Source organism: Sebastes umbrosus, chromosome 1 (assembly GCF_015220745.1).
Source record: "Sebastes umbrosus isolate fSebUmb1 chromosome 1, fSebUmb1.pri, whole genome shotgun sequence".
NCBI classification, from domain to species: Eukaryota; Metazoa; Chordata; class Actinopteri; order Perciformes; family Sebastidae; genus Sebastes; species Sebastes umbrosus.
In genome coordinates, this window is record NC_051269.1 from 33,978,478 (window position 1) to 33,996,690 (window position 18,213).

The 18,213-nt window shown below is 38.7% G+C and overlaps 3 protein-coding genes and 1 long non-coding RNA gene across 6 annotated transcripts in view; 2 read left to right on the forward strand and 2 right to left on the reverse strand.

The window, feature by feature from the left end:
* Nucleotides 1–2,127, forward strand: part of rhobtb3 (Rho related BTB domain containing 3) — a 30,323-nt gene extending 28,196 nt beyond the window's left edge. Inside the window, exons 11-12 of one of the 2 annotated variants that reach the window (XM_037780547.1) lie at nucleotides 103–199; nucleotides 1,395–2,127. In XM_037780547.1, coding sequence (XP_037636475.1) covers nucleotides 103–199; nucleotides 1,395–1,513 — 216 coding nt within the window. In that variant the 3' untranslated portion in view covers nucleotides 1,514–2,127. Of the gene's footprint in view, nucleotides 1–102 lie in introns of both variants that reach the window. The other variant, XM_037780538.1, reaches the window with a different exon arrangement.
* On the reverse strand, nucleotides 1,089–11,052 carry glrx (glutaredoxin (thioltransferase)). The gene is made up of 3 exons (XM_037780628.1): nucleotides 10,785–11,052; nucleotides 6,377–6,508; nucleotides 1,089–1,527 (listed from the first exon to the last, which is right to left on the reverse strand). The coding sequence occupies exons 1-2, from the start codon at nucleotides 10,989–10,991 to the stop codon at nucleotides 6,395–6,397; spliced, it is 321 nt and encodes a 106-aa protein (XP_037636556.1). The 5' UTR covers nucleotides 10,992–11,052; the 3' UTR covers nucleotides 1,089–1,527; nucleotides 6,377–6,394.
* LOC119494621 overlaps nucleotides 10,430–18,213 on the forward strand; it is a 16,682-nt gene continuing 8,898 nt past the window's right edge. Inside the window, exons 1-2 of one of the 2 annotated variants that reach the window (XR_005208256.1) lie at nucleotides 10,430–10,666; nucleotides 11,341–11,545. This is a non-coding gene — a long non-coding RNA (uncharacterized LOC119494621). The remainder of the gene's footprint in view (nucleotides 10,667–11,340; nucleotides 11,546–18,213) is intronic. The other variant, XR_005208255.1, reaches the window with a different exon arrangement.
* The window catches only part of ell2 (elongation factor for RNA polymerase II 2), a 21,236-nt gene continuing 16,124 nt past the window's right edge, over nucleotides 13,102–18,213 (reverse strand). The window contains exons 9-12 of the mRNA XM_037780529.1: nucleotides 17,196–17,268; nucleotides 16,537–16,708; nucleotides 15,939–15,983; nucleotides 13,102–15,811 (exon numbers count right to left, since the gene is read on the reverse strand). Of these exons, the coding sequence (XP_037636457.1) occupies nucleotides 15,695–15,811; nucleotides 15,939–15,983; nucleotides 16,537–16,708; nucleotides 17,196–17,268 (407 nt within the window). The 3' untranslated portion in view covers nucleotides 13,102–15,694. The remainder of the gene's footprint in view (nucleotides 15,812–15,938; nucleotides 15,984–16,536; nucleotides 16,709–17,195; nucleotides 17,269–18,213) is intronic.

Here is an 18,213-nt window from a genome sequence, read left to right on the forward strand (position 1 = left end):
CTCCATCTGCAACAGATATTCATGTTTATCTGCTGAGAAGCATTCATTCTCAAGAGAATCATTGTTATTCGACATAATGTCTGTGTTTGAATTGATTCTCAGTGCCACAATGCAGAGCAGCTGTACGTCTGGCTCCTCCACTTTATCGCCAACAACTACCTGATCTTCAGTCACAAACCCGACTTCCTGGAGCTCTCAGGTCAGTGTGTGCACTTTTTAAACATGTACAGTAAGCAAACGTCTGACAAATTCAAATAAGCCTTGTAAGTGATGGTTGTGGGATCTGAAATGGCTGCACAGAGTGATAGCAAAATGAAACTGCTGATTTCAACAGTTTAGAGGGCTTCAGACTTCGCTTTAAAAATGATTAAGTCAAAGTGCCTCCGGGCTTTTCAGGATCTGTTGTGCTCTTCCACGCAGTAAATGTAGGTTAGGCTCCCTCTGTCTCAGATAAGTGCTGCAGATGGTAGGGAGGTACTCATTCTTTATCAAACGGACAACCAAGTTTATAAAATACATGGAGGTGTAATCAAGGTGTCCATGAATCAGTTGTGAATTAAAAAGGAAACACTAGTAATGTCAAACTTTCTATTTTTGGAGTTTTGAGAACATCTGTTTCTAGACACCTACGAAAACCTCTGTATTTTATGCCAGTGGTTCCCAAACTTTTACAAAACTAACACAAATTAAACCACAGACCCCTATTTGATAAGATTTTGTCCCAGGGTCCCCCATCTGATAGGCTTTTTGCTGATTTTTGTCATACATTCGGTCATTGTGTTACTTATGGATGGATGTATAGTGAAAATAAATGATTCCCCTTTTTGCTGGGGACCCCCTGGAACCCGGTTTAGGACCGCTGGGGGTCCCCGGACACCACTTTGGGAACCACTGTTTTATGCTATACTGCCATATCGCACAATATGGCAGTGTTCATATATTAGAAAGCACCTCAGAATAATGCTTCCTTATAGTATGCTCAATACTATAAGTTTATGCTTGAGTTGTATATAATACCTGTCATTGCTTCACAGTTATCATATGCGTTCAATAGGCACAGTTAAAGATTAACAGCAACGGTGCTCCGGTTAGTAGCAGTAGCACATTTTTATTGTCATCATTAGTCATACACACAACAACCCTTTAAGGTCATTGGACGGGTACTTTAAGGGCACAAGCAAAGTCAAAAGCCACAATAAGGAGACAGCACATGATCGATCACCGCTGGTCTTCTGTTGCTTGTTGGTGTAAACAAAATCTTATCAGACATTTCAGCCTTGTTGTTCATGGCAGCAATCCAAGCAGTTGTTAGTGTATGTGTTTGGTTATGTATGTGTGTGCCAGGCACAGTGAATATGGCAGTAAATTACAGTTGATTTGCTTTTGTGTTCCAGAGGAGGAGCGCGAGCAGGTGGAGAGGCTACGTTGGCCGTCCAGAGGCTACCTGCAGGAGCTCAGCGAGTACCAGCAGCGGCGGCGCAAACTACGCAAGTCCCGCTGCATAGTCATGTGACCCCAACTGGATGCCTAAAATATGTGGGAGACAGGGGGAGGGAGGGAGAGCAGAGGAGGGTCCAGGGAGAAAATAATGAGTGAGACGAGTCATCAACATGTGGAGAAACAGACGGATGAACTTGTTTGTTGTCCTGGATGAAAGGCTGATTCTGAGGGACACTGCTGCCGAGGTCATGAGACTCCTTAACCAATAGGACAACGTTGTCGAGCTGTGACACGCCTCTTCCCCTGGAGGAAAGACTGTGCATCCTTTGCGTAATGACTATTCCATCATGGGCAATACAAAATGACTGATATGAATTTAAAATGACCAGCTGGCCACTGACCAGGGGCTCTGTGAAAGATTATATTTATATTGGCCGATGCAAAATGGAGGATTTTCGACTATGAACAGTGACTCAAAATGGCTCCAGATATATCAAATGACCACACATCTGTTGGAAAACAGGCCGGGATCATGTGCAGACCAAACTACAGTGATATGACTTCAGTTCGAAAAAGCAGGAAGGAAACTGTGCTGAAGTGTTTTCTTCTCTACCCAACACCTGGAGAGGTCTGAGTATCTCCTGTACGCTGGACTGCTCCGTCTTACATTAAAAGGCCCATGATGCATCTGTGTCCTGTTGGATCTAAAAATTGTGAACGTGTGCACATGCAGCATTGCTTAAAGGGATAGTCTGAGTGTTTTGAAGTGGGGTTGCATGAGGTGATCCATAGTCAGCGTATAGAGGCGGTGGACACCATGGGACCTTATTTCGGAAAAAATATGTCAACGGCGAGAGACATATTTTTTAATTTTTAATTATATATTTTCACAGTCTGATACTTCAACAGTTTTACAACAAACTGCTACTTTCTTGACTTGCAAAATTATGTTTTAAATTGACAAACATATGTGTAATTCATGGCGCAATTCAAACAGGATCAAAAAAATATTTGTCTCTCGCCATTGACTACCGTACATATTTTTTTCCGAAATAAGGTCCCATGGTGGTCCACCTACAGTAGATGGCGGTCGGTACACCCCTGGTTTGGAGAAGTAGACAGGAGTACCGACATGGAAACAAAGCAAAGTACTTCTGTGGACGGGACCGGCAGCAAAACATATTTTAGCCACTGTAACAGGACTGGGCGGAGAACAGGGAAAATAGTGGAAGTAGAGCAATCAAAGACAGAGTCAGTTTAACGGTCAACAGGGTTTTCAAGATCTAGCTCCTTCAGGAGCCCTTACCACATAACAGGCAAACCAAAAACTACCTTAGCCGGGCCGCTAGTCGACTTACCGGTTCAACATATAACAAAGGTTCACCATGGCGATCTAGGGGAGAAGAGACGGAGCACTCACAGCGTGTGCCACACCACATGAACTCTGCTGACTGTCCTTAATTATCCCCTGATGAGGAGCTCAGCTCCAGGTGTTTGGCTCCTCACACCTGCTCCTAATTCTCCCAAATGGGAGTGGGTGGAGCCACCTGGCAGGGAAGTAGATGCCTCCAATTAACCTACCTCTTACACCACCTAAAAGAAAGGCTCACCTAAAAAAAAATCTGTTTAAGTGTACGCTTTATTTAGAATTTTTTCGCCTGTTTATCTTGCCGTGAGACAGCTATGTAGTCTATGTTTCTGATGGGTACTGAAGCCGTTGTCTATGCTCTCGCCAAAGCAACCAGACTCCATTGAAAAAAAACTGTAATTTTACCTTACAGATCAGGGGAGTTGCTGGTGTACTGCTGCCTTGATCGGTTAGTTTTTTTGTGTTATTGGTTAGTTTGGATTCACCAAAGACACACAATAGCACAAACTAACTAACCAATCGAGGCAGCGGTAGATCAGCAACTCCCGTGTTCTGCGAAGTAAAATTACTGTTTTTTTCAACAGGTGGCTTTGGTGAAAGCATAGATGGATACAACGGCTTCAGTTTTCATCGGAAAAGGATGTCTGACGGCAAGGTAAAGCGACGGAAATATTCAAAATAAAAAATTGATTTTTTTAGGTGAATCTTTCTTTTAGGTGGCTTAAGTATGTTTGCTGCCGGCCCCGTCCACAGCATTACATTGCTTTGCTTCCGTGCTGTAAGTCCTGTCTGCATCTCCAAACGCGACCGTCATCTACTGTAGGTAATAAACTGACTATGGATAAGTACCGCATACAACCCTATTTAAAAACACCCAAACTATCCCTTTAAGCTGAAATAACTCTTGAGCCTCTAATTTGCGGCTCAATCAGTATTTCAGCCGAGCGATGACCTACATTAACACCGAGGGCAGAGTGGAAAGCGACTGGTGATGCTGCTGGTAGCACAGTCACGCTCATTTTCATTTGTAGTCTGTCAGAAACTCAGTTTAGCAGACAAGCAGGACCAATTTAATTACAATTCTTGTATTAGATTCTTTCAGATGCAACATCAGTGAGTGTCGCACTGTCAGACTGATTTTATTACCATGTGAGATGGAATACATTTCCGTCGTTGTCCATGTCAAAAGAGGCCGTCTCACTTTCACTCAGAGACGGCTGGAAATTAAATTTTCAAATTAAACTACACATTGCCTGTATCAAAAATCAAGTAAACCAAATCCAGAACAATAATCAATGTATTTTTTAAAATTAGTTTCGACCTGGACTTTTACACTACTTCCTTTGCAGGTTAATATGAAAACATTTTGAAACTATTCCATATCTATTTGCAATAACAAATAATAATGGTCTGTCTCTGTCTGTCACATAAAAAAAGGCAAAAACCTTTTGTAGCATTTACGTGTACAGAAGTGGTATAAAGATATAGGAAAAAACAACCATATCATGAACATAAGTTGGTACACTAAAAACCACAATGCCTCTGGGTGGATACACAATAGTTATTTTATCCTTTTTTTTTTCAGAGGTTGTTTTTAATCATAACGAGATTATGATTTATTGGTGCTGCAATTATTTTTGTAAACTATACAGTATGTGGACATGATTATGACATTATGATTATTTTTTTTTACATTCAGAGTAGAGACAACTGGGTCACGCTGTTTTACAGTCTACTATTTCACTAGTATTTACTTAAAAAGGTGCATGATTATTTAAAAAAAAAAACGTGTGCGAGAAGACAGAACAACTTAGATTAACAGTCAACAAAATGAAAGCAAAAAAGATCAATAGTGACATTTTGCAGCTATTTTTTATTCCGTGGATCAGCATCAGTCATTCACAGTCAACAAACAGTGTGTAACTGTATTTGTATCCAGTTCTTGCAGTACTTTAGCAGAGGTGTAGCAGCAGGCTGTGTATATATAGTACAAGAAAGCTGTGAGATTTTGACAGAGTACAGATGATATCAGTTAGTAAATTTAACCACCTGGTGTATATTTAACCTGCTGCTACACCACAGCAATCACAGTGTGTGTATGTCTACTAGGAGATCCTCAGATAAATCCCAATCTACTCTTAAAAAGAAAATGAGTAAATAACAGATGAAAGACTAGACTGTAAAACAAAGTGTACTCCAGTGCTGCATCCACGCCCAGTGTGTGGAGACAGTGTTGTACAGACTGTATATAACACGACGTCTGACTTTAAATAAAGACATGTTTTAGAATGAACAGACTGGATGAATGTCTGCGCTCTGTTGTTTGTACACATGTATGTTTATTATACAGCCTTCATTTTTGACCCCAAAAGTTTAAAGTATTTTTATTGTCCCTTATAGGGAAATATGTTTGCAGCCAGGTTACGTACAAAACACACAGAACTCTAAAGTCCCTGACACACCAAGCCGACCGTCACGCGTCAGACAGTTTGGGGCCGTCTGTGAGCGTCTGTCGACCTAGTTTTTGTGGCGTGTCCCGCGCCGTCGGCTCTAGTCTGCCCGGGTTTTTCGGCCGATTCAGCATGTTGAATCGGTGGCGAAGCATGTCGGTGAAAGAAATCACTTTGATGGACTGTTCAGCTTAAACGAATCAGTGAACGAGAAGAGAAGTGAGGAAAGCAAGCCAACGAGTAAAGCCAAGAGGGCACACACAGAAGGCTCTTCTCATTTTTCAAATTCATCTCATCGGATCATTCCAAAATTATGTTTTAAATTGACAAACATCATATTTGTGATTCATGGCACAATTCAAACGGAATCAAAAAAAATATTTGTCTCCCGCTGTTGACAACCGCACGTATTTTTTCCGAAATAAGGTCCCATGGTGGTCCACCGGAAGGGGAGGGACTTCGCCTCTTTATGTCCGCTGCGCAGAGGATTATGGGTCATAATAGCCAGAAAAGTATACTGGCTTGCATACTGCAAAATGCGGATGTAGTAGGACATTATATTTTTGGCATACTGCATTTGACATACTATGTATTGGAACATACTAAATCTTTTTTCTGGCATACTAAATAGTCTGCCTGATAGCCTGATCTCTGTATAACATGTTTCAAAATCCTGTAGAGGTGTTAATTTGGGTTGAGATCTGGTGTGAAGGCCACAGCATTGATGATTAACATTGTTTTGTGCTGCGTGGAAGCATCTGCATTCATTATGTTTCCTCGCTCATTTATTGAGGCGTTTCCTCCAATTTGTCACCCATCTGTACGTTTCCATCAGGATGTGATACAGCGTTGGCCTAGAACAGATTTTACTCCTGTCTTTACCACCAAGCAATTACTTCTTATCTCTTTGAGCACCACCTTGGGCATCTTATTCCCTGTAATTCATTTATTTCTACACTAATGAGAGCTTACTGGTACTAATTTATGCACTTAATGACTCGCTCTCTTGCCTGCTATTACAGAGTGGACCTTCTGTCCACTACCAGACACTCTGTCTTTCACTTTATAGATTATTTATTTATTTATTTTATTCATGGAGTGTGTGAGTGTCCTGTACCTGGAGGTCTGGAGCGGGTCACTGCAGGGCTCCGATAGACTGAAGCATGCTCTCCAGTTTACCGCTCTCATGCAGCGCCGCCACGTCGCTGCCGCCTCCGACACACTCCTCGCCGATGAACACCCGTGGGACCTATGTTCAAATCAATATAAGAGAAGCAGGGATGCAATTGATACATATGCAGTCATCGATTTTCAGTGTTGTGCATAGAGTTGGACGAAATGATGATCAGACAATACACATTTGTCTACTATAAGACATTCTGCCTACTATTGATAACATAGTAATTACCCCTATTACAGCTGGTGTATAAAGTCATTTAAAGGGAAAATGTTCAACCTTATCTCCATCTATCTGAGTTAGGGATATAGAGTGACAAACACCTGCAGATCTTGCTGATGTTCTCTGTGTCTCTGGGGCACAACTGCAAAATCTGTTGTCCTTCCTCATCCAGTGACGTCATTGGAAGCAAGGAAGAACTACAGAGTGCTACTTCAGCTTTCGTAGCTGAATTTGACATTTTGTGAATTTATTTAGTTTATTTATCCAACTAAAGAGACCCCCTGTGTAACGTAGTCGCGTGCAATGCATCCTGGTACGTGCAGGCACGGCTCCATGAGCAGGAGAGATCAGCTTTCTCTGTCAATATAGCACACCCTGGGGAATTTATTTCTTCAGTAGACTACATTTACCATCAGCACTGATTGGACATCCACATAAAAAGGTGACGAATTTTCCCTTTAAGTCATTTTTCATGCAAATATTTTCCTGGTTCCAGCTTCTCAAATGTGAAGATTTGCTGCTTTATAATTATTTGAATTTATTTTTTTATAATTTAATAATAATATAGAATTTAATTTTGAGGTTTGGACAACAATAAGCATTGTGAAGTTATCACTTTGGGCTCTGGGTGTTGTGATGGGATTTGGTCACTATTTTCTGAATTATTACAACCAAACTAACAAAATAATCATCAGATTAATACATTAAAGGTCCCATATTATAAAAAAGTGAGATTTTTAATGTTTTTTTTATTATAAAGCAGGCCTAAGTCCTATATAAATACTGTAAAAGTATCGAAACACTCAATCCACAGGGAAATACACACGGCCCGTATTCAGAAACTCTGCATTTGAAAAAAGCTGTCAGGATTTCTGCCCATTTGTGATGTCACGAATATACAATATTGAGACCCTTGACATAATTTTAAATGTTAACATTCTAAATTTATTCCAGTTTATTCCTGTTGCAGTGTATGTGAATGTCATCAGCTGACAGGAAGTACACATGGACCCAAACTGTTAACCAGCAACGCAATTCTGTTGCAATCCTGTTGCAATCCTGTTGCAATTCTATTGAAATCTTGTTGCAATTCTGTCAAAATGCACTAAAACGGAGCGTTTCAGACAGAGTGTAAATACAGGTATATTCAGGCTGACAGTATGAAGAAAATAACGTTTTTTTTTCAACATTACAGCATGTGAACATGTTCTAGTAGAAACACAAAATACAAGTATGAACCTGAAAATGAGCACAATATGGGACCTTTAAGAAACAATAAATAGTTGCAGTTTGATACAGTTAAAAACTGTCTCTACCTCATCCAACTACAACAATAAAACGCTTTTTTTACATTAATGCATGAGTAATAATAATCTAATATATCATAGTATAACAGTCATAGGGGGCATTTTTCTGCATTGAGTTTTTGTAATAGAGTATTTTTTACAGTGTGGTAATAGTGTAGGAATACTACTGCATACACCATGGCATGATTTTATCCATATTATACACTAGTCATGCACAAAACACAAGGAGATTTTTCCATAATCTTGTTACTCTCTGACTTAATTTTGCTACACAAAAGGCTAACGTTAGGTAACGTAAGTGAGGCAGTGGGTTCATTACTCTTGATTTCATCCTCATTTATGGTTATAATATGTGAAATATAGTCAAAATAAATTAGTAAAAACCCACAAATGAATCAGAAATGTTTACAAATACGTATTTCTCATAGCTAAATAAAACTACAGCAATAAAATGCTGCTTTTACATTAATCCATGAGTAATAATAATGTAATATATCATAGTATAACAGTCAGAGGGGGCATTTTTCTGCATTGAGTTTTTGTAATGTAGTGTTTTTACAGTGTGGTAATACAGTAGGAATACTACTCCACTACTGCAAACACCATGGCAGGATATTATCCATATTATACACTAGTCCTGCACAAAACACAAGCACATTTTCAATAATCTTGTTATTTTCTGACTTTTGCTACACAAAAGGCACAAAAGTGAGGCAGTGGGTTGCTTCTTGGGCAGTTGCTCTTGATTTCATCCTCATTTATGGTTATAATATGGGAAAATATAGTCAAAATAAATGAGTAACAACCCGCAAATGAATCAGAAATGTTTACAAAAAAGGATTTCTCATAGCTAAATACAACTACAGTAATAAAATGCTGCTTTTACATTCATGCATGAGTAATAATAATCTAAAATATCATAGTATAATAGTCACAGGGGGCATTTTTCTTCATTGAATTTTTGTAATGGAGTGTTTTTACAGTGTGGTAATACAGTAGGAATAGTACTCCACTACTGCAAACACCATGGCAGGATTTTATCCATATTATACACTAATCATGCAGAAAACACAAGCACATTTTCAATAATCTTGTTATTTTCTGACTTTTGCTACACAAAAGGCACAAAAGTGAGGCAGTGGATTGCTTCTTGGGCAGTTGCTCTTGATTTCATCCTCAATTATGGTTATAATATGTGAAATATAGTCAAAATAAATTAGTAAAAACCCGCAAATTAATCAGAAATGTTTACAAATAAGTATTTCTCAGAGCTAAATACAACTACAGCAATAAAATGCTGCTTTTACATTAATGCATGAGTAATAATAATCTAATATATCATAGTATAACAGTCAGAGGGGGCATTTTTCTGCATTGAGTTTTTGTAATGGAGTGTTTTTACAGTGTGGTAATACAGTAGGAATACTACTCCACTACTGCAAACACCATGGCAGGATATTATCCATATTATACACTAGTCCTGCACAAAACACAAGCACATTTTCAATAATCTTGTTATTTTCTGACTTTTGCTACACAAAAGGCACAAACATGAGGCAGTGGGTTGCTTCTTGGGCAGTTGCTCTTGATTTCATCCTCATTTATGATTATAATATGGGAAAATATAGTCAAAATAAATGAGTAACAACCCGCAAATGAATCAGAAATGTTTACAAATAAATATTTCTCATAGCTAAATACAACTACAGTAATAAAATGCTGATTTTACATTAATCCATGAGTAATAATAATCTAATATTTCATAGTATAACAGTCACAGGGGGCATTTTTCTTCATTGAGTTTTTATAATGTAGTGTTTCTACAGTGTGGTAATACAGTAGGAATAGTACTCCACTACTGCAAACACCATGGCAGGATTTTATCCATATTATACACTAATCATGCAGAAAACACAAGCACATTTTCAATAATCTTGTTATTTTCTGACTTTTGCTACACAAAAGGCACAAAAGTGAGGCAGTGGATTGCTTCTTGGGCAGTTGCTCTTGATTTCATCCTCATTTATGGTTATAATATGTGAAATATAGTCAAAATAAATTAGTAAAAACCCACAAATTAATCAGAAATGTTTACAAATAAGTATTTCTCAGAGCTAAATACAACTACAGCAATAAAATGCTGCTTTTACATTAATGCATGAGTAATAATAATCTAATATATCATAGTATAACAGTCAGAGGGGGCATTTTTCTGCATTGAGTTTTTGTAATGTAGTGTTTCTACAGTGTGGTAATACAGTAGGAATAGTACTCCACTACTGCAAACACCATGGCAGGATATTATCCATATTATACACTAGTCCTGCACAAAACACAAGCACATTTTCAATAATCTTGTTATTTTCTGACTTTTGCTGCACAAAAGGCACAAAAGTGAGGCAGTGCGTTGCTTCTTGGGCAGTTGCTCTTGATTTCATCCTCATTTATGATTATAATATGGGAAAATATAGTCAAAATAAATGAGTAACAACCCGCAAATGAATCAGAAATGTTTACAAATAAGTATTTCTCACAGCTTATACAAGCTAACATTGCTAGGATACAAGTTATGTCAGTTTCAAACACAGCCGTTACTAAGCTACACTTCCGGTAGTTTAAAAAAACGTTAATAACCGTTAATTAACCGTTAATAAAACGTTAATGAAACGTTAAAATTACCTTCGCTTGTTTCCTCTCAAAGGTAGGACTACAACACATCATTTTACTACATAAACACACGTAGACTTGTGTTTTCAGGCTGTTAAAAGTAACACTTCTATGTTTCATACTATGACAAAGCAACTTTTAGTGTGTTTTACCGTGCGAGATCCGGTGAGCTCCAGGAAATAGTCCTGCATCTTGTCCATGTCTCCGCGGCCGCTGATGTCAACACACTCCAGATGTCCCCCCTTGAATTTATACTTAGACAAAACGTCTTTGGCCATAACGCAGTAGGGGCAAGTGGGCTTAATGAACAGCACCACTTTATCTCCTTTAATCTTAGTCTGGACAAACTGCTGCGCCATTTCTAAATCGTCAGGTTGGAGCGGTCAGAAGATGAAAAGTGGAAATCAAAGAGGAAGAAGAAGAAGATGTTATGTTAATGAGGATGACGTCAGAGGCAGGTTCACACTTCTTAAAGAGACAGTGCACACTCTCTCTGACGTGTGCACGTCACAGCGCGTTCACAAGGGTTTTCAGAGATGGTCTGTTATGGTGATGGGATCGATGATTTAAAGATGTTCTCCAGTATACACTATTTGTTATATTGGTTGATATGGTCCTTACACCCCGACAGCGATCCATAATTTATATTTTTTTAACAATTTAGTTTTGTGTGTTTTCTGTTACGTACTTGTCTCATTTATTACACAGGTACAGTGGGGTCACATTTTCTGACGACAGCCGTCAGAAATGGTGACCTCATGTGTTGCTGGCTCTCTGCGGTCACAGATTTTGGTGTAACACCTGAATAACCTGTTAGGGAACCCGGTAGGGTGACCAGATCCCAACAAACCAGATTTGGGACAAAGAGTATGTTTGTGTGGGACAATGTGGGACACGTTACCAAGGCTGTAAGGTAAGACATTTTTGGTACAATTTTGATATAATGTCTATCTAACTTAAATGATAAACATTTCTATTCTGCCTCTTATCTTGTAACATCTCAATGCTTTACCCGAGTGCATCCATAGATCGACTTCCACCGGCATATAAATACTTATAAGTAGTTTCACAGTCTTTGTTGTAGCTGCTCTTCCTTTTCTTTGTGGTAGTTTCCATCATATTCCGCCTAAATGTACTAAGCTTGTGACTTAGTGGTGACTCACAATTTTCCCTATTGGACATAGCGTAATACGGTGAAAGGTCAACCTGCACTTGACCCACGTGTGTGCAGTTTGATAGCAAACACAGCGTCGTGATGACAGCCTTCCCTGCTTTCTACACAGCCATTGGATAAAAGCCAGATTTAAAAAAAGTGTCTTTCCTGCAGTGGTTTGACTTTTGAAAACTAAAGCCAATGAAAAATTAAAATGTTGTCCCTGGTAAAGTGGGACACCTAGAGCCCAGGGAGGGAAATAAATGCTGTTGGATCCCTATTGCCACCCACACCTCCCACGTAAAGCCCTATGTGCATTGTGTATGAACCCTGAAGCATCCAAGTCCCCATTAAGTACAGTACACAGCTGATTCGTTATATGCCCAGAGACCACAAGCACCACCAAAATTCACCTATGCTGAAATATAATACTAACAGCACAATATAAACTAAAATAAATAAATTTAACACAGGGCCGCTCCAAAAGACTGTCACAACATTAGCTAACAATGCAGGACTCGCCTTAGTTGATAATCTATTTAAGTGGAGGAAAGTCCCAGGACTCTCTCGTTACCTAGTGATGACCGGTTTTGCGGGTTGATCCTCACCGTGGCAATTAAATCTGTTTAGAAAATGATAGAGCGTAGGCCCTTGAGTATCACACGTTTAATTTTCTATGTTTAGCAGTGACAGACTCAAACAGCAGTCATGTTTTGAAAGTCAGGAACACTCTACAGAGGCCAATTTAAACCAGTCTCACCAGTTTAATAAGTAAACTACATGGAAGCTGGAGGCATATTCTGTATGCAGCTTTCCAGTCACCATTTTATTATTGCTCATATTATTATATGAATGTCTCCATGAAACAGGGAAAGCTATATCAGACCAGGTTCCTTCATTTTTATGTGCAGATGTAGCTCTAATAAACCAGATTATTTGCATTTTGGAAGGAACTAATCTACATTTTTACCAGTGAATAAGTTTATAACAATATGTTAAGTGTATAATGGAGCAGTGTAATATTCTGCATCATACAGTAGTTGGCCCAAAAGGCTCATAGACTTCTGATGGAGCTAAATTTGTTTCTGAATGAAACTGGCAATAATCAGTGTGACAGCAGTCTGAAATCTTTCAACACCGAATATATGAACATTTTGAGGGACACTTAATTAAATGCCACTTCCTCAATTGGATAAATCACCTTAATTGTGTCTTAGACCGATAGCAGGTGGTGTTGCTGCTCTGTTTTTTATTTTTACATATACAATTTCAAAACAACAGAAAAGGAAACCATAAAGAAAATACAAGAAAAGACATTTTCCAGGTAAAACTAAATTGATTTTTATTGAAATGTCCTGTACATTTTCGGCTGGGCAGGATCAGATTTCACTTGATTTTCAGTGGTTTCTCATATCTAAACACTGCCAGGGCATTGTCACTTCCTCATTAAGACTCTTGATCAAACCTCTTCCCTCCCTCTTTCCTCCCACCACAATGAGTCACATAATTAATGTTGTTCAGACCCAATTTAAGTGTTTCTCGGTAAAGACAGAAATGTTTGGAAGGCTTAGAAGAGGACACATCCCCTTGAAGGCTGCATGTAAAGCCCTGACCTCCATCATAACGTTGCTGATGTGGCCTTTTCGGACTCTAAATTCAGGGAAGACCATTGCACGGGGGAAAAAAAAAATAACCAAAACACTGACCCTGTAGTTCACAGCCATGTTAAGTGTAAAGTAGTCTGTGGAATTTTTTTTTATCTGCTGTTATCTGTGACGCATCCAAGATGCCAGTGATGATTTTCTGTCCAAAATAACTTGAGACAACAAGTAAGATAAGCCAGGTCTGTAATTATGTTAAACTGATTCTGACAACCGAACAAACAGCCAGTCTGCTGCAGAGACTAACTATCTGACAGGATGCCACAATCAAAATATATGAGATAGAACTGGACAATATTTACTTAAATCTCAATTTCTGAGGGGAAAAAATGGGGTTACATTTTTTCCAATACAGGACACAGACTCTTACATGTCCACTGAATATAGCCTATATATAATCAGACAAGACTGCTGAGTCAACACCTCTCAATTGATGATCTTTTCTGGGGGCACAGTGACTCTGTTCCTCTTCACATCTCCAAATGTAACGAGACAAAATATTCCAATATTAATGTCTCCTATATTTAAGCCCCAATCAGAAATTGTACTCCATGGATGCAGTACCAGAAAAGTATTTAATTTTTTTGGCAAACATTCTAACACAGGTTTGTAAACAATTTTTCCCTTGTTGAAATAAAGACTTTTCATAGAAGCTGTTCATCCATCCACCGAACTAAATCTGTTATCATAATGATGAAAACAAAATATCTTTCACTGCTCTGCAGAACTCAAACTGAGAATCAAATACATTTGAAATTGTAATACAGATTTGTCCTCTGGTGGATGACATTTTTGTTTCTTTCTTTCTAAAAAAAACAAACTAAAAAAAACAAAAAAAAAAAAACAGAAACTCAGGCGGTTTGCCGCTGGATAAAGCTGAAGAGGTGGGCGTAGTCCTTTCCAGGTTCTAGACATGAACCATTCTGGAAAATAAGGATCTTCTATTATCTCTTCAATTAAGATCAGGTACTGTTACTCCAGCCAGGTTGATCCTGAGTGCTCTGGCTGGTCAAACACTATAGCAGCTTTTTTTTTGTTTTTCATTATTTCTCACTTTTTTCTCCATATTTCTATTTTTTCTTACACCTGTCACTCCACATAATGCACAACCGTACGAACACACACACACACACACACACACACACTGACGTACAATTTGTAACACTCCTTCCAGACTTACATCCCTCCCTTCCATCTCCACTCATTCATTCACACATACACACACAACCTGTTTCCAGGCAGTTATAGTTCCTTTGTGTAGCCTGCGGACCCTAAGGGTCGGCGTTTCCGAGTGTAAACACCTTAAGGCACCCATAATGCACCGTGAACACTAAACACTTTTGGTGCAGGGACTACTGCCCCCTACTGAGGGGGATCGTACTCCTTTAGTTACCTCACCTTAGCCAACCACGTGGCCGTTTACAACTAAATTTACAATCCATGCACACATACTGTTGTTGCGTCTCAATCAGCTCAAGTGATTTCTCCTGCCTGTCTCATTTCCTCAAACTCAGCAACCACAGTAATGTGTTGAAGCAACGTTATCCAGTACAGTTTTTTTTTTTATGAAAAGAGAGGAAATGAGGCAGGAGAGACATCTACGCCAAATGAGATGACATAATGGATCTTGCGTGCAAAATGGCTTCACAAAGTCAAAACACATAAGGCCCGCGGTAAATTTTTTTTGCATTGTTTTCAACAAAAGTTAAACAATATATCATCTGCGGACTCTTCTTTGCACTACGAGTCCCAAAATAAATAGATCTCCCTCTTTCTTTTTTTTTTTTTACTTAAATACAAGTTAATATTTTCTCTGATGCTCAAAAATACTTTTTTTGTTCTTTTTTTTTGCCTGAAGATAAAGTCCTTCAAAAGGTTAGAAGAGTTGAATTTTTTCCCCCAAACCCCTTCACACATGCAGGCGGCCCCTTCCACTGGTCCAGTGGTATGAAAGTCCACAGGAGCTCATTGAGAAGAAACAGAAAGAAAGCAAAAAGATATGGGGGGGTAAAGTCAAAGTGACACTTTCAAAATTGCAGGCAACAATGAAGCGAAGTGGAATCAAAGATCGGAAAGGAAGCAAGGAATGAAAAAGGATGGTGGGAAAAGGGAAGGAAGAGAGGTGGGGGGGCTGTTGTGGAGGCAGTAACTGAAGGGGTGTTAATAAATAACAGCCAGTTGGACACCCCCTCCTGGTTCGACACTCCTTTCTCAATACTGATTAGTGAAGACGTTGTGTGCCGTGCTCTCAGCACCAGGCCTGTTCTCTGCGCTGGTCAAAATCAGCTATTAGCCGCTTGATGTGGGCCAACTTGTTGTGCAGGTACTCGCAGCGCTGCTTCTCCTCGTGGTAGTTTGGGCTCTTCTGTAAAACACAAACACACATAATAGTTATATACACAAACTAGTTGGTAATGAGAAACAACAAGCCAAGTTTTTGTGGACTATTGAAAAAACATCCTTATTAGACAGAAGTCTATGCAGCTACTCACTTGTTTCATCTTTTTGTACTCTTTCAAGACTTCTTCTTGCACCTTCTGTAAACATAAAAATGAGCACCGTTAATGCAAATCCGCATCACTTATAAATATTACAAATCACATATGACAGACCTTGCATTCACTTTCTTTGTAACAGGAAAAAAGTGTTAACCAGTATGGGTGGAAAATGTGTTGAATACTACATTTAGCTGATAGAGAAATATAAGACTTTAAAGTGAGATCTATGTGATAACTTGGCACCCTGAAATGAGGCTGAACACTAAACAAGTATGCGCTGCCTGGTGGTTGCAGATCTCAGTGGATCAAGGAACAGATGTGGAATGTTAATTAATAATACTAACAATTATATTTCTGTTAATTAGGAACGAAAAAACAGCATCACCTCCTGCTTCAATTCTGAACAGTCTTAATCCAACTGCTTCATTACACAAGTTTATATTACAACGAAAAACCATCACATAGAGCTTTATCGTATCTAAGTATCACCTCTCGTGACATCCCTCATCAGGATTATACAGTATGTGGCTTTAGAAGAAACTAGCATGTGAAAATGTCATAAGTACAGTGTTATCATGCTAACTGATATGACCTGGTATTCTTTGGTGCTGGGTGCCAGCTTCCGGCACTTGGCATCCAGCTGGGTGAAGCGGCGGGTGATGCTCTCCACGCGGGCATGCAGCCGGCGATACTCATCATACTCTGCGTTGAAGTCATCCTTGTAGCTTTGCCGCTGGTCAACGGACACCATTGGCATGTACTTCCTGTAAACACAGGCAAGGAAATAGAACTGAATGAGTCTTTCTTAGAATTTTAGAAAAAAAAATATAAAATGTTTTGTCACGTTTTATGACCAACACCAGCACTCCACCATGAGCAAACTTCCCCAAACTGTCTTTGTTTTGAATACACGACTACGCTAAAGGTCATGATCTTTAAAGAAAGGTGGGAATCCTGTTCAACACCTGTTGAGCTGCTCTATTTGTGCAATGGATAACACGCTCCCTGCCCTCATTAAGTGGAAAGCTCAAAAAAGTTTGTTATTACAGCAAAGAAAGAAAAATACCAGAACGCACAAATGAAACACATTTGTGTTTATTGCTGCATTTCCTGTGTCCTAACTCTCAAGCTTGTGTCTGTTCTCAACGTCCTGTTTAGTAAAATGGTTCAGTGAAATGAGAGACCTGAAAGGTTAAAGAGGGTCACGCTGTGTGGAAACTGGAAACTTCGAGGTATATCAAGGTCACTTACACTACATAGTCAGGCATCTCAATTGTGGAGGAGAATTCAGTGGATTGGACCGGCTTCTCTTTATCTGAAGAGTCTGAGGAGAAAGAGGAAATGTAAGAATTTAAATACTGCACTGATAATCCAAAATACACAGGATCAACACCCTGTCAAAGATGGACGACTGCATTTAGCAGAATGGCTAAAAAAAAAAGTTTGTTTTAAGTATCATAAGTGAGCCTCGGAGGCTTTTTAAAAGAGACAAGTTATATTTTCAGATTAAAAAAATTGATCTATTTTCGCATTTGTTTTTGCCTTTTGATGCTCGTGTATACTATAGGAGCAGTGGTGGAAGAATTACCCAGGTCTTTTACTTAAGTAAAAGTACAAATACCACAGTCTAAAAATACTCCATTATAAGAAAAAAACGTCCTCGATTCAGAAAGTTACCTAAGTAAAAGTGCAGAAGTATTATCAGCAAAATGTACTTAAATTATCAAAAGTAAAAGTACTCATTATGCAGAAAGGCTCCTTTTAAAGTGTCACATTCTTATAGAATATTATCACTAACACATACATTTTAATGTTATAGCTCTTCAATAAGGAGTTTATATACTTCATATACTATTGGGTAGATTAGGAGTCCATTACTGCATCATATCACAAAAGCATATTATATTTCTTTTCATATAAAAAGTAACTAGTAGCTGAAGTGTCAAATGCAGTGGAGTAAAAAGTATAATATTTCCCTCTGAGATGTAGTGTAGTAGAAGAATAAAGTAGCAGAAAATACTCAAGTAAAGTACAAGTACTTCAAAATTGTACTTAAGTACGGTACTTGAGTAAATGTACTAAACTCCACTGTTTGGAGATTTTATATGTACTAGTTTTGACAGAGAGGTGTTAGTGGGGTCTGCCATTTTTGCCAAATATGCTGACACACAAAAGGAATAGACAGTAAATGATGCATACCTGCACTGAAAATACATCACATAAAAGCTCCTGGCATATTAGCAGTTATTAAACCTAGCTTTAGCATATT

Bases quoted from the DNA above. Each gene is read 5' to 3' on its own strand.
- glrx (XM_037780628.1), bottom strand. From the start codon at position 10,991: ATGGCGCAGCAGTTTGTCCAGACTAAGATTAAAGGAGATAAAGTGGTG. The intron at 6,509-10,784 runs GTAAAACACACT...ATTTGAACATAG, and splicing joins AGCTCACCGGATCTCGCACG to GTCCCACGGGTGTTCATCGG.